General features: G+C 29.6%; 2 protein-coding genes across 2 annotated transcripts; one reads left to right on the top strand and one right to left on the bottom strand.

The window, feature by feature from the left end:
- The first annotated feature begins 4,254 nt into the window (after window positions 1–4,254).
- LOC114184197 (purple acid phosphatase-like) lies at window positions 4,255–7,474 on the top strand. Its single transcript, XM_028071473.2, has 8 exons — window positions 4,255–4,490; window positions 5,178–5,381; window positions 5,482–5,593; window positions 5,723–5,952; window positions 6,047–6,185; window positions 6,404–6,624; window positions 6,754–6,875; window positions 6,976–7,474. The coding sequence occupies exons 1-8, from the start codon at window positions 4,299–4,301 to the stop codon at window positions 7,166–7,168; spliced, it is 1,413 nt and encodes a 470-aa protein (XP_027927274.1). The 5' UTR covers window positions 4,255–4,298; the 3' UTR covers window positions 7,169–7,474.
- A 935-nt stretch (window positions 7,475–8,409) lies between these two features.
- Window positions 8,410–9,137, bottom strand: LOC114183761 (uncharacterized). The gene has a single exon (XM_028070888.2). It carries the CDS (start codon window positions 8,842–8,844, stop codon window positions 8,509–8,511), a length of 336 nt encoding a protein of 111 aa, XP_027926689.1. The 5' UTR covers window positions 8,845–9,137; the 3' UTR covers window positions 8,410–8,508.
- Window positions 9,138–26,299: the final 17,162 nt, after the last annotated feature.

The following is a 26,299-nucleotide window of genomic DNA, read 5'->3' as shown; positions in this document are numbered from 1 at the left end:
ATTACTAAATTAATTTATTATAATTTTTACCATTAATTTTTTCCCTTTTCCTACAAAAAGAATAAAACTAAATAAATAAAAATAAATAAACTTTAGCTTTCTCTTCGATTTTGAAAAAAAAGCAAAAATTAAAGAAAAAATAGCCAGCTCAGAATTTGGTTTCTTGAGAATCGAATTCTAACTTATTTTGGAACAATTTAAGAAAAAAAGATTGGAATTCGATTTTCTAGAATAGAATTCTGATCCATTTTAAAAAGTGTGTTAAATTGATAAATAAAATATACAGTGTACTATTTGGGTAATTATTTTTGGTATTTGTGTTACTGTAGACAAAAATTCGAAGAAGGGATAGATCACCTTACCACTCGGCTGAAAAATAGAAAAACAAAACTAAAAATAAAAATTCAACCTAAAACACTACATAAGGCAGTAAGAAAGTGGTAAGAGAAATAGAGTTAATGTATTATTTTCTAAAAGAAAAAAAAAATCAACCTAAAATGCTACGTCAAGTAAAAGTGATAAGAGAAATATTAGTCAGTATCATTTTCCTTCTTCAAATCCGCACAAACAAAATTTACTCAAGCCTCAATGAAACAATCAATCATAACAAAATTTCTATCAAAATCTGTAAAAGCGAAAAAAGTTTCGGAAAAAAATAAAATAAATAAAATAAGATGTATATCATGCTAAAATATTAGCGAGCTAATTAATTCAATGGTAATTGTTGAAATACGATTTTTTTTAGTTAAAGGCAAGCTAATTAATTCAATTAAAAAGTAATTTTTAAAAATAATCGGTAGCAATGATTTAAATATTATTAGAAATTCAATAATTATTTAACTATTTCATAAGCATAATTCTATAAAAAATTATTATTATTCATATTTTTAGATTATTCTAAATAATTTATTATCTCAAAATATAGTATAACCCATCTAATTTGTTATTATTATAAAATAAAAATATCTATCACAAAATAAATTTAAAAGATAATATTAAACATCGCACCGCTTCAAAATCTATCAATTGTTTACAACAAATTAGTCATTCTTTTTTTCCTTTTCCGCTCGTTGATGAAATGGTAATAAATAATAGAAGGAAACAATCCCAAACCAAACTATCATTTATGAGATGGTAATGAATTTTGTTGGTTTATTCAGTGAGATAGTAACATGTGAGTTTGATTATAGTTTTTAAAAAAAGTGTCAATTGAGTATAATTTGTAGAAAGATGTCAAAATTAATTTTCTTTCCGAACAAAATTATTAACGTCGCTAATGGTGTTGATATTTAAAATGACTTATAAAATTAAGTATTGATATTTATATTAAAATTTAGTGGTAAAAATTATGGATAAAGTTAACAATGTTAATAATTTTGTCTGAAAATAACCTAATTAAGACATTTTTTCAAGAATTGAGACTCAATTGATATCTTTTTAGAAACGGTTACCAAATTAACATAATTAAATGAAAATAAGTATCACATTCGACTAATTAAACTTATTTTATTTATTTTTTATTTATTGATGAGATGATAACAAATGATTCATCTTCCTCCTCTGTATTCATAGGAATGAAGACTAATTTACAGAAATAAATAATTTGGGTCTGCACATTCAATTGTTTTTATGAACAGTTAGGATACAGATAGAGTACAGTAAATAGGTTCTTTACTCGGTCTATGGTTTTAGCGTTGAACTCATTCGTTCAGAAAAGAGGCAAAGAAAAACTGTTTTCAATGAAAATAAAATTTAAAAGTCAAAATATCATTTTTCCAAAATTTATCGAAAACTAAACCTGCTCAGTCGTAGAACACAGTTCCACGTTAGATATTATTGCAGAGAGGTTCGCTACTCTTTTGTTTTTTCTTCTCTACTTTGTTTCTTCTTCTTAAATAATAAAAATAACATAAATAGATAAATGAGACCGTGTTTAATTTTTGTTGTTTTAAACTCTAAAATTGAAAATTGAAAGGAAAAGAAAACACAGATACAGATTAAATTATTTTGTCTTAAAACAAGTTCTCTCCCTTTCTATTTATTTCACCTTCTTTCATTACTGTTTTTAAACACATTATAATAAATAAATAAAATTAAGTGATAAAGAGTTTTTCTAAAAAGAATAAGTAAACTCACAAGTCTATGGAAATAAATATAAGACATACGACAAATTATTATATAAATATCCTAAATTTAGTTAAGCTCAAGGATTAAGATCACTAAATTGAGATAAAAATGTATTGATTTTTGTAGTTAGGATACAGATAGAGTACAGTGAATAGGTTCTTTCAGCGTAGTTAAACTCATTCGTTCAGAAAACAGGTAAAGAAAAACTGTTTTCGATGAAAACAAAATTCATTGAAAAACTAAACCTGCTCCGTCGGAAAACACAGTTCCACGTTCGATATTATTACAGAGAGGTTCTTGAAATTCGATATTTACCGAACCAAATATTTTAACAAGTTTGTTATGCTTAACGAAAAAGATACTAAATCTTAACGTATTCAAATAGCTTTGATTAGTTACAATTGGTTTAGTTAATGTGAAAAGTATTTTGTAATCTTTTGTAATGATGATTTGTAAATTTTTTGTTTCTATTTGACTTAATCATTATAATTTTTTATTATATTATGTACTGCCATTGACATTCCATTTAATAACTTTTAATCTCCACCGATGACAATGCACTCTAAAAAATTATACACCAAAATTCCTCAAAACATATGGTCAAAGTCATACCCTAAATTATGTCAAATTCACATCACACTAACTTTACATGTCAAATTCAAAATAATCATCAAGTAACTATCTTTTTATAATAATGTCTGTGGCATAAAAATAGAAAACATTTAGTACACAATCTTCTTTTAGCTTTACATTTTTCATTGTTAGGTTTTTAAAATAAATTATGTTTATAGAAATTGTGTTTTTTTATCAAGTTTTTCATAAAATCAAATTTCTAAGGAGAAGAGAAAAACTTTTTCGAGTGTAAAGAAAAGTTTTAATGCCTAAAATTACACCGTATTACTATTACTAAAATATTTAATACCGAAAAAATAACAAAAATAATACATTATTATTTAGTTTTCTGAAAAAAATGAAGAACTAATATATTGTATTAACCATATTTTATCTGTTATTTTAATTCTTTAATCAGTTTTTACGTCGATTATTTGAGTTATTTAAATCAGTCATTTGATAGATTTACTATTTTTCATTTCCGACTAATAAGTTCAATTATTTAGGTTTCTAAAACAGTGGGTTTTGCAGGAATAAATAACGAACTGATTTTGAATTTAAAGCTATATCTTTTGAGTTTATACGCGTGAGATTTAATGAAAAATAATTTAAATTTTATGATAATATGCTTTGGTTTCTTGTAAATATTATTTAATTTTGAGATGAAAATTTCATTATCTTTAATTTTAAAATTTTAATTAAAAATATTTTATAGGACTATCTATTTAATAAGATAAACATGTTTTTGGATGATTCACGGTTATTATCTTTGGATGATAAGCATTATATATATATATATATATATATATATATATATATATATATATATATATATATATGTAATGCTCCTTAAACAACTTAAACAATTGGTTCATAGTATTGATAATTAATGCATAATTTCAAGTTTATCAAATAAATGTTTTAAAAATTTAACATTTTCATAAACATAAAGAAAGAAATAACTCGAAACATACCTTTGAATTTGATCCATAACCAAATTCCAATCCGATCTATCACTTATTGATTTGTCTAACAAAATCAGTAATTAGTTAAAAATATTATTATTTTTTAAAATTAATGCATTAAAATTAAAATTTAATGTTATATCAAAATATATTTAATTTACTAATATTAATTATTAATGCTAATCATTTTCAAGTATTTTTTTAAATTTACCAACTTTAGTATATTGTACTTAAAATTTGTTTTATATTGACACCAACATACAAATATTTCTTAATAATCTTAAAAATATATTTATTGAATAAATAAACTTAATTTTCAAAATCTTTCTTTAAATTATTAATATTAATATTTGAAATACATATAAAAATAATTTAAATAATATTTTTCGTGTTCCTCGAGTCCGTTATTTTATTTTGAATAAATAGAAAATAAATCTAATATTGTAAATAATCATATGGAAAACAATTTTGTTTTTAAAGATAAAAAATACTGAGCCATTTTTTCTAACTATAAACTAGTAATTCTGTTATCGTTCTATTATTGTACTATAAATAACTGAGAAAAACCCGTGATGAAGAATTAGAAATCGTAATATGTTGGGTGCAAAGAGTTTCTGTTGTTTTGCAGCAATGGCTGCAGCATTGGTTTTGATCCTTCTGAATGTGGCTGTGGTTTGCCATGGAGGAAAAACAAGTTCTTTCATCAGAAAGGTCGAAAGGGCTGAGGACATGCCCCTTCACAGTGATGTATTTGCTGCCCCTTCTGGCTACAATGCTCCTCAGCAGGTACTGTTTTTTTTCTCCTATAAACATCTCAATCTCATTTTTTTGTTTATATCATAAACCTTAGGATTTTCGATCTCAAATTAGGTTAAAATTGAACATCATCAACATTGTATGATAAAAACGACTCACTAAGTTTTTTGTTTTGTTTTTTTGTTGAAAGTGAATGAAAAATCTTAAATTTAGATTTCTTTTCTAAGACAGTTTCATCCATGAGGAGAGATTCGATTCTGTTGAGTTCAAATTTATCAAAATTGACTTTTTTTTTTTTTTCAATCTATATTATACAGGTTTCAAACTAAAATAAATAATAATGTTACCAAAAAAGTTCCGATGTTATTTGTACCATTCTTTTCATATTCGGCCTAACATGTAGGACTAAATCAGATTAATATATATATATATATATATATATATATATATATATATATTTTTTGGATTAAGTTGTTTTAGTTCAATAGACCCTTATAGTTGGGTTGAGTATTTTTTTATAAACTCTAAAACAGTTCAATGAACTTATATATTTAAAAAAACTTTAATATCGTATTAGTATTTGGATTTTGATTTAGTTCAACTCTAAAAGTTTGTTGATTGAGTGAAGATTGTGAATACTCGGCATATGTTCCTGGGGGCATTAATTCATGAGCTTGATTTGAGAAAACTAAGTTGTTTTTTTCTTTTGTTTTGCAGGTTCATATAACAATAGGTGACCATGTGGGAAGGGCCATGATCGTATCATGGGTGACCATGGACGAACCAGGAAACAGTTTAGTACGTTACTGGAGTGAGGATTATCCAAACAAGAAGGAGTTGGCCAAGGGACATCATGTTACCTATAGATTCTTCAATTACTCCTCTGGTTTTATTCATCACTGCACACTTAGAGGGTTAGAGGTTAGAGATCATTATGGTTATTCCAGACAGAAGTATTTGTTCATTGAATTGACCATGTTTTAGGAGTACCACTGTTAACTCAACTTTTTCATTTTCTCAGTTTAACAAGAAATATTATTATGAGATTGGAATGGGACATACAATAAGACAATTTTGGTTTATGACCCCTCCTGAAGTTCACCCAGATCAACCTTTTACATTTGGTCTCATTGGTAAGTTTATGTTCTCTCAAAACTATAACGTTTGTTTGCTTTACATGGACTGTAGTGAACTATAATGTTTATACATCGAGGTTTAAGAATGTCAGAGTTTATTTTACGTGGTGGAGCTTTTGTTTTCAGGGGATCTAGGCCAAACTTATGATTCAAACAGGACCCTTGCTCACTACGAATCAAACCCTCACAAAGGGCAAGCTGTGTTGTTTGTGGGAGATCTCTCTTATGCAGATAATCATCCTAATCATGACAATGTTAGATGGGATACATGGGGAAGATTCGTAGAAAGAAATAATGCTTATCAACCTTGGATTTGGGCTACAGGGAACCATGAAATTGACTATGCTCCTGAACTTGTAAGTTGTCTGCTTTTTTCTTTTTGTATTCTACCAAGTGGAAATTTTAGTTCAGAAGTAAATTCTAAAGGGCAAAATTGATGATACTTTTCAGGGTGAAACAGAACCTTTCAAGCCTTTCCGCCACCGTTATCATGTCCCTTACAAGGCATCAGGAAGTACTGAACCCTTTTGGTATTCTGTCAAGATAGCTTCGGCACACATAATAATGTTGGCTTCATATTCAGCATATGGTAACTTTTTTATGCACCCCTTTTCTCTTGCCATGTCCAAAAAAGATTTCTCTTGACATGTCCAAAAAAGATTTCTCTTGACATGTCTAAAAAAAGATTTCTCTTGACCTTACCTTTGAGTGTTCAAGTTTTGCTTAGTGTTGTTTATAACATACAAAGTTTACCGGTATGTTTCATATATACACCTTCTCTGCACTGATGTAATTTTCCTTTTGCAGGTAAATATACTCCTCAATATGAATGGCTTGAGGCAGAGCTAAAAAAGGTTGATAGAAGCAAGACCCCTTGGTTGATTGTTCTTGTGCATTCACCATGGTATAATAGTAACAGCTATCATTACATGGAAGGGGAAACCATGAGGGTAGCTTTTGAGTCTTGGTTTGTGAAGTACAAGGTTGATGTTGTGTTCGCTGGTCACGTCCATGCCTATGAACGAAGTGTAAGTGCTAAAAATTGTCCCTTTCATCAGATGACATGCATCTAATCTAAAAATTGAACAATCATATGCAGTTTATGATTAAACCGCAGAATATTCTAACCACAATTATTATTATGCACTCTGCACCAGGAACGTGTATCCAACATCGAATACAACCTTGTTAATGGTCGATGTGGACCTAAGAAGGACCTGTCAGCTCCTGTATACATAAACATTGGCGATGGAGGGAACATTGAAGGCTTAGCATTGAAGTAAGCTTTTCAGAAATTTTCTTCCTGCATTAACTACTTAATTCTCTTCTGTATGAGGTTTAGTTTGATGGCTGATGTGTGTATTTTCTCTGCACTGCAGCATGACAGTTCCACAACCTGAGTACTCTGCTTATAGGGAAGCAAGTTTTGGGCATGCCATTTTCGAAATAAAGAACAGAACACATGCTCACTATAGCTGGCACCGAAATGAAGACGACGTTTCTGTTACAGCTGATTCCATGTGGTTTTTCAACAGATTCTGGCTTCCTGTTGATGATTCCACAACCAAGTGAAAACCAATCAAAGCTTATAGTAGCTGTTAGAACGCGGTTATTTGTCAATCTGTTGTTAGTTGGGATTGGAAAAGAGACATGTATATCACAATTAAGAATAGTTAGGGCCTTATAGAAGTTCTGCAATGTTCGATCTTTTCAGAAAATTGATTTTTTTTTTTTGCTATTTTTTCTAGTAAAGACAGTTTCTTTCCAGTTCATATCAGTCTGTTTCAGCAGAGTTTTACTTTCTTTTTAACATATCAGTTTCATTGTTAGTTAATGCACTATCGTTATTGAAGTAAATTCATTTTTTTTTTTGTCTTATTTCTGTTTCCCTTGTTTCAATTTTCTTTTCTTTAATAAAAAGCAGCCTGACGGTTTCTAAATTAGGTGACTATTTCTTTTAGAAGTTGATTTGGGTAATTATTTAAAAATGGCTTGTGTAGAAATTGGAAAGAGTTCAAACAATTTGTGGCGTTTACTATGCCCTAAATAAATGCTTATATGGTGGAAATGAGGTATTTTGAAGTGGTCTAGCTGCCAAAGGAGAACCCGTTGGGTGCCTGCCATAACTCCAACTACATAGAAACAAGAAAACTTCAATGTTACTCATGTCATCATGGAGATGGGCCAACTACATAATATTGTATCTTGAACATGCTCATTTGACACTTAATTGATCCTCTGATATGTTTTGCCTGTCTGTCATATGAGGTTTATTAACCTTAAATAGTAATCAAAAGATTCTCATCTCCTATGCTTTTCTTACCCTTCTCTTATTCAGAAATCACAAGCTTTAAGTTAAAGAATACAGTACAAATCAGGCCTTGTGAGGAACTCATAACCACATATAGTATTATTAGTATCTATCTGCTACCAAAACATATCTTGACAAAGTGAATAAAGAAAACTACCCAGTTGGGTCTAACGTCAATGAAATCAGAACAACCATGACAAGGATACACAATAAAGCCTAATTGCACAGAATCTGAATTAATCAGAAAGAATGTAAAACAACGCAAAAGGACAATACTTTATTGCAAGAATATTTCCGATTCCTATGATTAAATAACAGACCGCATACATATATTATCACTATCATCAGACAAAGCAATAGTACACAAACATGTCAATAGTTTAAGTTTTGTCTAACTTAACATCACTTTTTTCTTTATGCACTAAATTTTCAGCTTTCAAAGGATAACAAATAAGTATCTGAAACCAGATCATCCAACTGCGAAAAGACTGAAACCAGAAACTTCATAAAGAATATAGAATAATCTAATTTCATTGGATTGTCAAACTCGATTATACAAACATCCAAAGAAAAAAGGAAAAAAAAAAGAAAAAAAGAAAAATCAAGCCATGGACATGTTAGAGAGTCTACTAGGGGTTGGTCTGAAATTCAACCATCTAAGTCCTAAACGTTTTGGTGGTGTCAGTGCTCTCCTCAGGATCTCTTTGCTCGCCACACGCTTCTTCTTCTCCCCTGGCACGACGTACCCGTGACGCGCGCACCGAACCGAACCAGGCCGGTTCGCACAGGTGCAGGCCGGTCTGGACCGTGGAACCACCGCCAAGTACCCACCTTTATGCTGCCCATCACTTAAATCACCCACCTTGTGCCCAGAAAAAGACATCTTTGGCGAAAGTTCTGAACTTTCTGCGGTTTGTTGCTGAAGGGTATCTTGCATTTTCCCTACCGAAGAAGGATTTGAAAACTGTGTGTATGTGGTTTTTCGAAGATGTGGATTTTGGTTTGATTTAAAGGGAAGAAGAAGAGGTTTGATCGAGTTTTGTTTTTGGGGTTTGGAATCCTTGACCGGTTGGAAGACTTGGTAATGGGAATTGTTTTGTTGGGTAGGAGTGTGTATAATATAAATGGGAGGAGTAGGAGTAAGTGACCAAAATGTTTGATTTGACCAATACTTATGAGGCGTGTGGAAGGTTTAGAATTTGGTCAATTTACAAGTGCGTGTGCACACATATTTGAAATTAGAACGTTTGAAGTGGAAAACTAAAAGCAATTGTGTAATTGGGTAGTGAGAAGAAGGTTGAGAGAAAAGGGTTGTTATTAATAACTGGCACTGGGCCACGAAGCCCACTTGACATTGATGGAGGCCACATGGAGATAAAAGATTAATTATAATGGAGGAGAATGAGGTTCTTCCACGTATCATATATCTCTCAGAGACCAATTTTTGATCACAAAATGAGCTATACAGCTAAATCCCATCACACAAGCTTAGTTGGCTAATTGTTGTGCTCATTTGGTCTTGCTTTGGAAAACCAACACCTTATTTGCTTACTCTTCTTCTCTTTTTGTGTATCCAACCCATGCCACCTACTTCTGTTCTGGCTCCTTATTATGAACTTCAATATTCTTATTATTATTGTTATTACTTTCTGCATTCACACCATTCCTTGATTAATAATCTAAGATCAATTAATTTCCAGATGTGGGTCTGTTAACACAATCTTTTCTCCTAATTCTTTTTTATGTTACTTTAGTTGTGATCAAATACTTTTAAGACACGTTTGTTATGCTAAATCAGATGTTGATAATTTGTTCAAGAGTGGTGGAAGATTTAATATTATACATGAGATCATATTCATGTGTTTTTGTTAGAAATCCAGGTATAAAATTGGGAGTGTCTCAATAGTTGTATATTAGAATTAGTTGCAGATGATGAAGATAAATGAAACATTAAAAAAGCTTAAATTCAATTTGGGTTAAAATTGTCAGAACTTTTACATAAATTATCTTGTCTATATATACTTGTAAAGGGGTTTCTCACATCGAACGAGCACAAATTGGTGGACAGAATTGAGTTTCCTCTTGTGTGCTAGGTAGCTTCACGAGCACAAAGTGTCCGAGACTGCGTTGAGTGAGATTTCCTTCACCATTTTAATTGTAGAACTCTCTTTATCTGATGTAATTTTTCTGATTAAATGAAATACAATGATTCAGTTCCAAATTCATTTGTCAATTTCTAAGTTTTTCTTGTTTATGTTTTGCTTGCATTTTAAGCTTTTCAGATTATGAATCCTTTAAATTCTCTTTATTGCTTTCCAACTTTTAATTCAATGTTAAATTTTTGAGTCACTGGTTTGATCATGGTTCATAATCTGCACAAATTATTGTTTCTTTTAGAGACCAAGTGACCACAAACTGGCGCAAATTATCGAGATGCATTCTCAATGTAGATGAATCCTTGTTCACTTACTGCATCTATTCTTAGTTTAATTGTTCTGTTAGTTGAACACTGTCAAGACACAAATTGTGTTCATAATTTCTACTTTGCTACTTTACGATTTTCATTTCAAATTTGAACTATAGTAGTTAGTTTTGATTCATGCATTGTGTTAGTGGTTTGGTTGAGATCTTTATTTTCATGCATGCACTTTATATAAGTTAGCCCCAAGTTCGCTTCTTTGCTTATAGTATGTGTGCATCGTGGTTAAACCTTCTAGTGCAGATTCTGATTTCACTATTTGAGCTTGATCTTGTCATGATGTATTTTTAATTGATGTTATCGCTTGTTTTAACTAGTTACTTTAAGAGTCTATCATTGTTTCAACTCATGCATAACATTTCCAATTTTAGTTTAGTATTATGAGCTTGTTGAATCCATTCATTAGCATTCATGTTAGGGTTCATGTAAGCCAACATTATGGTAGCCTAAACTGCAATTTATATTGGTTGCTTTAAATTCTTCATTTCCAACATCTATTTTGCATTGCATTTTGCATCCACATTCCATCCTACTTTGTGTAGTTTACGTGCTCATGCATGATAGTCAAGTTTGTTTCTATTTTGGGAAGTCTGAGTGCATATCCATTTTAGTAGGACATGATATATCAAGCAATTGCATTACATATGAGAATAAGTTGAATTGGTTTGCTACTATAAATTGAATCTTAAATTTGTTTAGAGGTTTTATGTGCACACATACTTGGATTAAATATCCAGAGGCATAGTTAGCTCTTAACTTCACAACTTTGCCTCAATTCAATCTGGTTTTGCTGTTAAATTTACTATTGTCATAGTCTGGAATGTTATTGTCAAATGGTTTTTCATGTATTCTCATTTAGTTCAATAGAATTTATAGTTCCATTCATTCATCACTATTCTAGGTTATTATAGATCATCCTTGCATCCAAATTATAAAGTTTGCATTAAATCAAAATTTCTTATGTGAATCTGACTAATTACTTTGTTGTTGTGAGTTAAGCCCCAAATATGTTCTTGGCATTTGCATTGCATCTTGATATGAATTGAATCAGGTGTGTGAATGTTGTTAGTTGAATCTCAATTCAATCCAAGGTTGGTTCATCTTATGTTCATACTATCATTCTAATTTTCGATAACACTTTAATCTAGAGTTCTTGGTTGATATCAGATTGAGCTCAGAGGAATTCCAAAGTGTGCACGTGATTTATTTGCATTTGTGATGTCATGATATCACTTTAAGCTTGTTTCAATCATGATGGCATGTCCAACGCATGATTTGGTTTTGCATCTTAGATTGGGTTACTTTCATGCATATAAATTAGTGACATTTGCATTCTAAATGAGAAGAAAAATCTGTGAAGAAAATTTGAACTAATGCATCATGTCTACACAATCATAATTTTTATCATCATGTATCACACTTATATGTTAGTTTAGGTCTATATATACATTCACATTTCATCTATACATTTATTCATTCCATTTTAAGTTCATATCATCTTTTATGTAGACTTAACACATGCATTGCATTCATGAATATCATTATTCAGTTTCCATCAAGCATTTAGATAAGTTTTAAATTGAATTAATTCTACAATTTCTTAATTTTCATTTTATTTTCCTCCTTTGCATGTTTTATTTTATCTTTAGCAAGATTAAATTGTACAAACTAAACTTAATAAGTACCATTTCCTTGAATTTGACTCAAGTCTTCCTTCCTATACTACATTAGGGGAAACTTGATTTTGTTGGCCTTTAATGCGACTAGAGGCTAGTCTAACAAATGGCGTCATTGCCAGGGAGATGGTGATTTAAGATGAGCTTGCATAATTTGATCTTGCATTCTTATTTTTAGCATTTTGTTCTTATTTTCTTTTTCTATAAAAAATTGTCAACATGTTGCTTTATCAGTTTCACATTCCTTTATGGTATAACCCCTCTGTTTGAGAAGTTGGTTGAGATAGCAGGGCTTTGTAGTGGAAATATCAATGAAGGAGTTGGACAACTACAAGATGGGCTTCCAACCTTTTTATATTCAAGTGCAACAAATTCAGGGGGTGAAGACCCTTATAAGAACATCAAGGAGTTCAACTGGGTATGTTCCTCCATGAAGCATGTTGGGGATCTAGAGGAAGCAGTGATGATGAGGCATTTGCTCAATTGTAAAATTCAGCATCACTCGCTCGGTAAATCTGCTCGCCCAACAACCATTTGACTTCGCAATTTCACTTGCTGGATAAATCTGTTCGCCTAACAAAGTATTATGCTCGCCCAACGAGTGGTAAAAAAAAGTAAAAGAAATGAAAAAAATTGTTTCTTTTACTTTTTTTAGTACTTTTATTTTATTTTTATTTTTATTATCTCATTTAGTAGTAGTTTTAATTTGTGAGTGCCATTGTCATCATCATAAACTTATGTTAATCATCTTCTTATAGTAATCAGTGTGCATTTAACTGTTTTGATGATCAACTGTGTTGAAATATTCTTGAGCATTGACTTTCTTGTATTTTGGTTGTGCATACAATTGGAATATTTTGTGGTATACTTTGAATGAGAGATAGTTTGGTATGATTACATGATGTTAGTCCTTTTTCAAACATCAGAGTAAGACCAAACTTTTGAATATTTGAGTGTTGTGAGCTTGTGTGTAGAGAGCTTTCAATGGGGCATTTATTTCCATAAATTGATTTTTGTCTGATTCTTGTTAATGAAATCACATAATTGGTTAGAAAGGATAAATACATTTGTTTGGTATGTTTAAATCTACTTAGTCAAATAGTAAACCTTTGAGCCTAATTATTTCATTCTTTTACCCTTAGCTTTAAGAAAAATATATATTGTCTTGCACATTAACAAAGAGAACATGTACATTTTGAGTGAAATAAAGGTATGAGATAAGATTAGTTTGAGGTACGGTATATACATCCTACTAGGGTATAGGATTGAATAAGTTTGGAGTAGGCTTTTGAAAAAATCCTACCTTAGGAGATTTAATAAGTTTGGGGTAGACTTTCGTAAAAACCATACCCTAAGAAATTGAATAAGTTTGGGGTAGGCTTGTGTAACAACCCTACCCCAAGAAAAAAAGGAAAAGAGAAAAGACAACAAATTTTATGTGTTGGAAAAAGGTTATGTGAAGTACATGAAAATTTTGGAGCATACTCATAATATCATGAATTATTCACATTTGATTGTTCTCTTAGGCTTAGTGGTGTTTTTGAATTCTAAAAAACTATATTTTCTTCTAGTCAAGCCTCATTACAACCTATGAAAGACCTTTTGATCTTATTAATTGTGTGAATCTTATAAATTAGATGATGGGCAAAAGTTGATGAAATGATTTTATAACATGATGAGTGTGAGTGATCATTACTATACACATAGGTATACTTATATGTCTCATATGAAAAATAGAAAACAATATAATTAATTATAAATATTTCATAAATTTAGGTATTTTAAATTTATTTAATTATTATAGAGTGTCCAAAATATTTTGTATTATTTAATTAAGTCCATACTATTAATTAAGATGAATTGACTATTTGATTTTGTCGTTCCAAAGACAACTTAACAAACTTAGCTATCTTTACCAAACAACATTGTTTCATGTTTCATATCGTTGATTCCATTTTTTTTTTAGAATTAGTTTTAAAAACATAATAATATAACTTTTGTTAAAGATAAATAAGGTTACATAAATTCGAGTTTGTTATGAATTAATAATTGTCCATTGATTGGATACATTTACTCATATGATTGATACTCATATGATTCATTACTCTTTATGTAAATATTTGTATTAACTAAGTTGATTTGTTTCCTTTATGGATTACATGTTGTATCTATAAATAAGACTCTTCCTATCAATAATAATACACATATGAGTTACTTCCTATTCTCCCATTCTTTATTCTCTATTGTTTCTTCTGTTCTCTATTGTCTATTATTCTCTTTGTTATTTGCTTTATTTCATAACACGTTATCAGCACGATGCTCCAACCAATTGAGGACTAATGGAATTTTTTTCTCTCTAACAACAAGGCTCTGCGTGTCTCAATCCAGGCTCTTTCTAATCCTTTCCCAATTTATAATTTTACTTTATATTCTTCCTCTTGTGATAAGAATTGTTTGACTTTATCAATTTTCATCTTTGTCTTGTTTTTTTTTATTATGACGGTGATTATTATTATTATTTTGATTATTATTATTATTATTAATATTATTATTTTATGTGCTAGTTCTAAACACGTGAAACGTTGCAAAATTTGGATTTGTGACCCTTGATACTATAAGGAAGAATTCCTTATATTGGATTTTAAATGTTAAAATACAATTAGATGCAGTGGATATTGGGATACCATTAAATAAAGAAATAAAGCATCTAAGCAACTAATTTGCTCATGCGACAAAAAATATTGTGAAAAGAGATTTCACAAATATTATGAATTTATTTCATGCCTATGTATGGCTGGCTGGACAAAGCAATAAAGCTTTTTGATGAAAAATCATGAGATCCGCCTAATCTGCTCCATTCCCAAAAGTGAATGCAACAATAAATATTATGTATTTATTTCATGCCTTTGTATGGCTGAACAAAGCAATGAGCTTTTGATAGAAAATCATGAAACTTGTCCAAATTGGTTCTACTCCATTTCCAGAAGTGAATGCATCAACATTTGATTTATATTTTCATGATTGTGATCGTGATATTGATTATGGACATGGTTATAAAGAAAATTTCAAAGAAACATTTTGTCACCATAAGTGGCACAATAATGTGAAAAAGAGAAAAAGGAAAATGTGAAAATATTGACAAAAAGATGAAAGTATATATTATCATTATGGTGGTAAAGGCCATTTGAGTTGTACTTATTGTACACCAAAACATCTTACAAATAACGAGAAGAACATAGGAACACATTTTGCTCACGAAGATGGTGATTCTGATTATGGTCATATGGATGCTACTCATCTTGATATTATTATTTTCTTTGCTAAAGCAAATGGAAGCATTGATCACCTCATTCATTATGAGAGTGTTACAAAAAAAATCTCATATTGAAATTTACGTTTATATGAAAACGAATGTTTGCACTAGTACCAAAGGATATGTGTCTTATTGATAGTGCAATAACTTATACAATTCTCAAGAGTAATGCATTTTTCTCTTGTTTGATAATATGAGACATCAATGTTTGTATTTATAGTACTACAAATATATTTGAAGACTCTAAAAGAGCTATTATACTTCTACCAAGAAGTTAAATAAAAACTTATTAAGTTTCAAGGATATTTGTCTAAATGGATATTATATTGAGACAAACAATGAAAAAGATGTGAAATATCTTTATATCTCTATGATTCAGTTGAAAAAGAAAGTGTATTCGAGAAATTATTAACATTCTCTTATAGTTTGTACTACAAGTTTATTAGTACAATTGAAATGCATGTCATGGTAAACCAGAAGTTTACAAATCAAAATGATTGTCTTGTTTGACATGATAAGTTATTATGATGCAAAAAAAAGGGTTGAAAAACTCATGTGGACACGTTTGAAGCGTGGTAGACCTATTGGTTCCAAAGATAAAAACTCTTGAATGAGAAAGGGAGCTAAAATGCAAAATGACCTAATCAAAAAGGTTGAAATGTCAAAAGATTCATTTGACATAATTAATGGTTAGGTTTCAGAAGAACCTCAGGTACCTGAAATTGTTGAAAATGATGAGATCTCAATAAATTATGTCATGAATCATATAATATAGAATCAAAATGAAGTTAACATTGACGAAACTTTTACTTATAACATAGCGATGAATGCTATGAATGACAATGAGGATCAATAAGCAATGATCATTGAAGATTGTCAATAAAGAAAAGATTGGCCAAAATGAAAATATGCAAAGAAGCATAATTATATTTGCTTGCTAAACGAAAGGTTTTTGGACATATAGTTCGCACACCTAAAGTTGTGAAACTCGTTAGGTACATATGGATTTTTGCGCAAAAATCAAATTAAGAATGATGAAATTATTAGATACAAAGCAATTGGTTGCTCAAGGTTGTTCACAAAACCTTGTAATGATTTGTGAAAAAACATATTCATTAGTATTGGATGCAAAAATATTGCAATATTCGATTATCCTAGTTGCACAACAAGATTTGCATTTACGTTTAATGGATGATGTTACAACCTATTCGTATGGTTCTTTTGAGAATCATATTTATATGAAAATCCATGAAGGATTTTATTTGCCCAACAAACAAATTTTAAAGAGGGTTATTCAATAAAATTGAACATGTTCTTTTATTGATTAAAGCAATCAGGACATGTGTGGCATAACCGTCTTATTGAGTACTTATTAAAAGAAGGATATAGAAATGATCCTATTTGTTCTTGTATTTATATGAAAAGATCCAAAAATGAATTTGCCATAATTATTGTTTATGTAGATGACATAAACATCGTTGGAACTCCTAACAAGCTCATAAAGGCAATTGATTACTCAAGGAAATAATTTGAGATGAATGATCTTTGAAGGGCAAAGTCTTATTTAAAATTAGAAATTGAGTATTTAAATAAATGTGTTTTTTATACGTCAAGATGCTCATATAATCAAGGAGCTTAAAATGTTCTAAATGGACAAGTCATGTCCATTATACACTCTAATAGTTATGAGATCGTTAGATGTTGATCAAAACTCTTCTTAGATCTCAAGAAAATGATGAAGATCTTCTTGGTCCAAAAGTACCATATCTTAGTGTCATAGAAACACTAATGTATCTTGTTAATTATACTCGATCTAATATTTCATTTGTTGTAAATTTGTTAAGCAAGATATAGTTCTTCAACTACAAGAAGAAAATGGTTTGGAGTAAAACATATACTTCGTTACTTTAAGGGTACTACGAATATGAGCTTATTTCATCCAAATGATTCAGATTCAGACGAATGGGTTATGTATATGCATGTTATCTTACATATTCTCACAATTTCACAATGGTTGATCACAAACAAGATATTTGATCATATGTGGTAGCACAATGGTTTCATGAAGGTATATGAAACAAACCATAGTAGCAACATCGTCTAATCATACAGAATTACAAGAAAAGTTGTGAATATATTTGGCTAATGTCTATAATTCAACATGTGCAAGAAACTTGTGACTATCCCCGACAAAGATGGAATCAACAACCATATATGAAGACAATAGTGTATTGTTCAATTGAAAGGATGATATAGATATCCAAAAATTCATTAATGTGAAAATATGGCAAGTCTATTTATGAAGTTTTTGCCAAGAAGAACTTTTGAGCAAACGATTCACAAGTTCGGACTCCATCACCTTAATAATGTAAGTTTACATGAGGGGAAGAAATAGAATATGTGATGAACAATATTGTATTAAAGAATACAGAATGTTGTACTCTTTTTCCTTCACTGGGTTTTTTATCCCAAAGGGTTTTTCCTAGTAAGGTTTTAACGAGGCACATTCTTTTATCAATGGACACTCAAGGGGGGGTGTTATGAATTAATGATTGTCCATTGATTGGATACATCTACTCATATGATTGATACTCATATGATTCATTACTCTTTATGTAAATATTTGTATTAACTAAGTTGATTTGTTTTCTTTATGGATTATATGTTGTATCTATAAATAGGACTATTTCTATCAATAATAATACACAGATGAGTTGCTTCATATTTTCTCATTCTCTATTCTCTATTCTCTATTGTTTATTCTCTTCTCTATTGTCTATTATTCTCTTTGTTATTCGCTTTATTTCATAATAGTATTATATTATTTTCCAAGTTTGTGACACTTTGCCTCAGACCATAAAATAAAAGGGTCACATCATTTGACAACAAAATATGTTGGGATTTTTAAGGGCTTTTGGAAATACGAGAGATATGGGATGTATGTTGGGAAATCACACACTAAGAAAATAATATCTTCAAGCGGAAACACAACCACAACAACCACAAATAAGAGCAGAAAAATATAAATAAAAGCACACAGAAATTTAACGTGGTTTGACACCTCAAGACCTACATCCACAAACAGTGGCGGATCTTGACCAAAAGTGTCGGAGGGGCCAAAGTAATATAATTTTGAGATCATTAGATTCGATATTAGTATAATGTTTCAAAAAAAGACTTCTCTAACTGAACATTTTTTATCATTAGTATAATGTTTCAAAATAGGTGAAGAGATAGAATCTATCTTGTTTGTCAATAATTTCCTTTTCATCACTCTCAAACGATTAATTTATTCTTCCATTCTTTATCAATGTACCTTTTTTGTAAATAATACTAAAAAATAATTGATCATAATCTAATAAAAAATTAAGACACGTAATTATTAAAAGAAAAATATATTCATTATTATTAATACATAATACATTATTATTTTTTTCTATATTCATAAAAAAAAATATACAAAAAGCTCATGAGATAAAAAAAATGTTTTCATTATCAAGTAAGACAAGAGACGGGAAAGGAAGATGATAAATGAGAAATATAATAAGTTTATGTCTAACTTTTTTTTACTTTAAAAACAAAAAGAAGGCATATGAGAGTGAGATATTATTACTATTTGTGAAAAACTAAAAAGACAATGAAAAGAAAAATAAAAATTATATTAATAAAAATTTGGTTTAATTACTTTTTTGATTCATGCTTTCCTTTAAGAATTTTAAGTTGGTCCTCCATTTTTTTTTAATCTCAATTTGATCTTGATTTTTGAAAAACTGATGTAATTCAAAATCTTTTATGATAAATTTCGTTAAATTCCTTGAAACAGATCAATGATCTTTTCATTAAAATTGAGACTCTTAATATACATGATTTGCTTTGTTGATGTAATTAACCTAGTCCTAGTGTCAATTTTATGTTTTATTATGTATTTACATTAAATATTATGTTTAAATAAAAGAAATAAAAAATTTAATTTTTATTAATTTTTAATATATATTGCCTACAATTTAAAAAATTAAAAAAGAAAAAAATATACATATATATATATATATAAAGAAAATATATATATATATATATATATATATATATATATATATATATATATATATATATATATATATATATATATATATATATATATATATATATAATCGAAATTGAGGGGGGGCCAGGGCCCCTCCCTGCCTCCAAAGAGGTCCGCTTCTGTCCACAAATACTCAACAAAAAACATCATCACTCAAGTGCAATTTTTCAGCCAAAAATTGCAAACCTTTTTACATTTTTTATGGACCAAAACTGCAAACCCTTCATAGTACAATTTTTCTAACAAAAATTGTAAACCTTCTAATGATACAGAATTACCCAAGTCCACATACATCCAAGAGACCTATTGAGTTGTGGTGACAATTCCAAAACTAATTCTTTACTTTCACAATACTTTTCTACTGTCCTCTTCTTCATATTACTCGATGTGGGACTTTGGTAAATACTCACTTGAGAACCAACAATATATTACAGATATATGAAATATATATTGTATGAAGAAATTGTTGCTATTATTGTTGTTGTATTTTATTGATATACTCTCTATATCCAAAATGTAATATAATATCAAATATAAAGTATTTATAATATCTCGATCTTAATCTAAAATAATAACTAATTTAAAAAATTGAAATATATTTCTAAAACTAAAATATTTCCTAAAAACTAATTTAAATAAAAAAATATAAAGTAATATTCTCACCAAAATTAAAAATATATACAAATTTTATATATTTATTCACATGAAAATTTTTACTCAAAACTTAATTGAAAATACTTAAAATTATAAAAAAAAACTCATAACTTAATTATGTCATTTTTAATTTTGTATGTAAAAATATATAACTATGCAAGATAGCAATCATGTCATCTTATTTGACTGATGGAAAATTCAAACAAAGGATTCAAAATATAAAATTTATAAAAAATCAATAGATTGAAAATAGTTAAGAAAGACTTTAGAAATTGGAAATAGTTAAATTTATTATCGACTTTAAAACTTAATAAAAATATGTGATAATAATTAACTTAATGTAACATATAACTCACCTTCGTTAATATTTCCTTTCATACCTTGAACATCAACTCAAACTAAGTCAATGTATTGTAGATTGGAAAAATACAATAAATTGACCGAATTTTGTACTTAGTGAGAATGCTTAAAAACTTAAAAAACTTAAACAATAACGTTTCAACATAAATAACCAAACACATTTATTATATTTTGTGAGATCTTCTAATCACTCAAACAAAAGAAAATAACTCTAAAACGAATATGTCATTGATTTGAATGAAACTTTCAAATTCCTCAAGCTAGGTTAAAGTTGGAGATATTCCACACAATAACACAAAAACAAAACAAAAGTATACAATCCAGGAATAACTTTTATACACTTAACTTAGTAAAAAAAATTTTTCTCAACATGAATTAGTTAACTCATTATTTGATCAATATATGAAAGATTTAATTGGAGGCATAATACAAGTCTCCAATTATCTTGCTTTCGTGTTTTTGTTTTCCTTTTTCACCCAAGTGATTCGTTTTTTTTTTTTTTCATGTTACCAAAGGCACTGAAGTAATAGTTCTTATAAGGGGTAGAAGCAGATTCTTCAAATGGACTTTTTCGCCACATATTATTATTATATATTATCATTTTGCATGGAATTTATTATACAACACATCAATCATGATTCAGAGGCCTTCATTCTTTTCTTTTCTTTTGGGCAAGTTCCATCTATGAAAATGAACACACTTATTCCCTCAATTATTAAATTCAGTACAAGTCAAAACCTCCATAGATCTTTCTCAAACTTTTTTCCAATTTGTTCTCTTGTTTTGCGGTGAAATAGTGCTACAAATTGATTAACATGATAAAGACAACACTCTCTATCTCTCTACATGTGTAAGTTATTGCATTAATCCTTCAAATTTTCATTGCCCTATACTATAAGTTAAAAAGGCCACACCTTTGTTCAATTGTTAAGGGATACGCGAGTTTGACTTTTTCATCCTCCGGAGAAAAAATCAATGGCAAAATAGTCTTTTAAATATAAAAAAAAAAATTATCAATTCATTGCTTTAGTTTCCATGTTATAGAAGTTCATTAATTTAGTTATTAATCATGTAAATTTGATTCTGATTTCTTAATCATAAAATACGAAAACACTGTAGTTTTTATTTTACTTAAGGTAATTAGTCAATTCAGTAGATCAAGTATGAATATATCGCAGTCTTAGTGCAATTAGAAAGAAAAGAAAAGAAAAAGTACAATCTTACGATTTTAATTATGTTAGTTTTGTTTAAATTTCATTAATATTTAATATAATTGAGTACAAGTTTCATCTTTAGTAATTGTGATATATGTTTATTAAAAGAAAAAATAACCCTAATATGAATTACTTTTGAAATAATTCTTAAAGATTGTAAATTTAGAAAGTAAAAAATAAATGGTAAAAGATTCTCTTAAAAGATTAATTACATATGGCTTAAATACTTTTTTGGTCCTCATTTTCGTAGTGTTTGTTGCAGATGGTTCTCATTTTGACAGAATGTTTAAAATGGTCCCCATTTTTATCGAATGTTTCAAATGATCCTCATTTTTGCGATTCGTGTTTTATTTGGTCATTTTCTGTAACGCCGTTTAAATCATTAATGGAGCATTGTAGCATTGTACAGGTGGCACGGATTAGAGTGTATTACGTGTACTGTACAAGTGTGGTAATTAGATATTTGAGGATAAATAAGTGAGCTACGGTTTTGGTAGGGAATGTTTGAACAGTTGGTGAGTTTTGGCAATCTTGTTTCTCCATTCTCAATTGGTGTTGCTGCAATCTTCTTCTTCTTCTTGCAATCTCATTATATAGGTATGTTACGGTCCTAATATTCTTTCTTTACCTTTGGTTGTAATCGTTAGAGGCAACCGTGTTGTATCACTTCGTGCACTGTTGGTGGTTCAACGAGAAATGGATTAACCCCAATTTGTAGTTGAGAGATGTCAGAGCTTTGAGGATGGCAAGAACTCCAAAGAATATTGGTAGAAAATTTTGGGTACAATTTGTTTTTATTTTTGTGTTAATAATAGATTGGTTTTAATTTTTGGTTTATTGATTTACATAGTGGTGGTTCCAATAATGTGGGCTGCAACTTTTTCAAATGGTGGTGTTGATGAAAAGGATAAGTCATTGAAGGTTGCTGAGAAGAGGCTGCAATTAGTAATAGGGTTCATTTGTGTTGTTATTGTATTATTCGTACTGTTATTATGTTTAATCTTTTAAAGTCCAATCTGTTTTGTACTATTGTTAAATGAAGAAATGAATTAGTTTGATTATGTTGATATTAGTCCCAACATGTTCAAAATGACATCTTAATCTGAGCATTGAAGTAAGTGATATTGATCTAAGCTTGGGAGAAATTAAATTGATCTAAGTTTGGAAGAAGTTAAATTCATAACATTAATTCATCCTCATCAAAATGCACTACATCAATGTTTGACAAAAGTGAAATTGAACAAAGTTTAAGGAAAATCAAAATGCAGTACATCAATAAAAAATTATACCTCAGAAATTCCAAAAAATAACTAAGAGGTTTGTAACTGCTATCATGGCCTCCTCCTAATCTGTAATTTCATCCTAAACTGCTGAGATGGTTCTTCTGGTGTATGTAGTGGTGCTGCTTGACTCTCCACTTCATTCCTTGGTGGTTGAGTTGTTTGAGTTTCAGCAATTTGTGCATTCTCAGCAGTTTCAGTAGTTGGTGCATTCTTAACAATTTGGGCATCCGATGCAGTCTCAGCCGGTGTTGCAGTCTGCTCATCCACAGGCTTATCTGGGGCAATTGTTCCTGTTATGTCCAATCTGACGGCATATGCTACATTTTTTGCTATGACCTCCTTTGCTGATTTGTGTGTTATCCTTTCTCAACTCCCACTCTTCCAACCTTCTTTTTTTTCTTGGGTCTTCCTGGTAAGATCCTCTTATGTGGTGGATGAACGTTAGGGTAGGGAGTTCTTTCCCATAAGACTTCACCATTGACTGGAAAGATGATGGATTGATATATTTCTTCGTAGATGGATCTCCTGAAACAGATTGGTATGAAGTCCTCAGCATTGATATTGATGAAATTCATTGCTACAATAGCATGGCAGCAAGGGATATTCATCATTCCTTACCAAAACCCTAGCTCACTTATTTATCCCCAAATATCTAATTACCACACCTCTACAGTACCTGTAACACACCCTAATACAAAATGTGCCACTTGTACAATGCTTCGTTAATGATTTAAACGGCGTTACAGGAAAGGACCAAATAAAACACGAATTGTGAAAATGAGGACCATTTTAAACATTCGATCAAAATGAGGACCACTTTAAACATTCTGTCAAAATGAGGACCATCCGTAACAAACACTACGAAAATGAGGACCAAAAAGGTATTTAAGCCATGACATATTAACATTAGTTTCACTTTTAATAAAGACACGTTACAATTACTTAAAAAGTCAAACACATATTCAATTATTTTAACTATTAACGGAGTGCAAATAAAATCAGCATAATTAAATAACCGAAATATGTCAATGTTTATTATACTACAGCAACTATTTACCTATCTAAGTATAAAAATAAAAATAAAAAAGTCAATTTCGGTGACACTGAAGGAACAAAATTTTAAAATATTTATAATCTTTTTAATGAAAAATATATAAAATAGAAGTAAATAACAGAAAGAAATCACAATCTTAATAATGATGAAGTCACCTATTTTAAGAAAATATATATGCTATGAGTCTTTAATATGAACTGGGATAATAAAAGTTTACATTAATTAGATGTTCAATTTATGCCACTTAATATATATATATATGGAATTAGCCAATCTGAATAATTTGATATGATCTTTCTAATTATGCATATATCATTTTTCATACTACTTAGATATTATTGCTTTCTTATCTAGTAATGAAAATTTACTTATATTTCAAATATTTATTATTCATGAAAACGGCGTCGTGGAACGAAGTATCAATCGTTTTTTTTTTATTAATTAACATGGAATTCAATAAACCTGATATATTTTATATATATAAAAAAAAAAAATCTGTGGATATGTTAATTTGTATTGTATATATAAGGTTAATGAGTGGTGCGAGTATAAACGTTTGTCATCTAGTTAATTAATTTTATATCCCTATCACATGTTGAAGAATATATTTTATTAGAGATGAATAAACTAAATATATAATATAAGACTTTCATCCATATATATATGTATAAATCATAAAAATGTATGATTTAAACCAATATGCATTCTTTTATGTGCATTAATTTAAATATGGTATAAAGCTTTAGGGTTTTTTTCTGTCTTTGTGTATGTATGCAGGTGTGGTGGATTTGTTTTTGAAATTGAGCATATGGATGAGATTGAATGGATGCATTTAGGGTATGTGAGAGCATGAGAAAGAAGAGAGGGCATGCATATGAAGAGCAATAATAGTGAAAAGAAAAATCGTTATGATATCCATTCCAAAACGAAGCACAAATGATGGTAAATTTGATAAAGTTGATTTGTATTCTTTCCTGAGAAGGGAATGCAATTAAAAGGGTATTAAATTTGTGTGGTATTAGGATAATGATTCCTTTAGATGATAGCAAGAATGGTCCCTTAGAGTCAAGCCACAAAGAAAGCTAGCTGCTACTGAAATCGACTTTCTTGTCTATTTGCGTGACCTCTGGCTGGTGGAATATAGTTAACTACGTCTTATCACTCCCACGAAAGAAAATGACACCCATCCTCAAATATCTCACACCCTTTTCAGATTCAATCACACCTACCTCCATCCAAATTCATCTTCTTCCTCGTAAATTTTTATCGAAAAATGTTAGTTATTAGTTTCTGTGAAGAATCTGCATTTCAAAAATTTCTGGTGTCTGTCATCATAGACATGTATCAACCAAGTATTTAGGTTGTTAATTGATTAGTGTTGAGTTATTTATTAGTAAGTTGATATTAATTACGTCATGTTGAAGTTTTGATGTGCGCATGTCGAATTGATTATGATGAAGTAAGGTGGAGTGTCAGATTTTGTGAAGATGATGAGGTATACTGTGTGAATTAATTGGTACTGGTTTTGTAGTGGAAAAAGAAAAAGGGTAGCTTATCCTGAGATATGGGTTGTACGAGTCAATGACATTTTTAGAAGTGAGAAAATAGGGAAAGAAAAATTGACACCACCAAAACTAGTCCCGGATAATGATGGAGTCTCATGGCATCACAACCCAAAATTCCATTTAATAACATTAAGGTTTAAGATAATGTGATAAGATTAAGTAATTAAATAGGCGATGCATCAACATCCACTACCACTTCTTTCATCACACCTCTCTCCCAAGACAGTAATAGCATCATCATACGTGAACGGATATGATTAATAAAATAATCATTAACTTAATCATAATTAATTTTCTCATCCTGATTACCACTTTTTGCTTGACATAGTATAAGACAAATACCATCATGTAGAATATTTTCTGAGAAAAATTTCGTTGGTGCGTGTGAATGAATGAATGAATCATCAGAAAAGCTTGTAGCTGCTAGTAAGTTGCACATCGCACAGGACGTGGTGAAAATTATTTCATAACAAACAAATTAATATTGCATACTTTATATGTGTTTATTTGCTTATACACATGTTCCAACTCAATAAGATTCGTGGGGAATAATTCTGGGCAAAAGGATAAAGATGTGAGTGAGACAAACAACCTTCTAGCTAGGTTACATGCAGAGACGTGATCGAGAATTCGTTACCATAAATGTTACACTTGGACAAAATACTATTCTGCTAACTCTACTCACTCACAAATTCACACAAAACCAATCAAAA

The sequence above is a fragment of the Vigna unguiculata genome, chromosome 5, assembly GCF_037176805.1.
Source record: "Vigna unguiculata cultivar grain cowpea cultivar isolate G323 ecotype 2 chromosome 5, ASM3717680v1, whole genome shotgun sequence".
In the NCBI taxonomy this organism is placed as follows: Eukaryota; Viridiplantae; Streptophyta; class Magnoliopsida; order Fabales; family Fabaceae; genus Vigna; species Vigna unguiculata.
The sequence above is the reverse complement of the archived record's forward strand: the minus strand, read 5'-3'. Positions and strand labels throughout refer to the sequence as shown.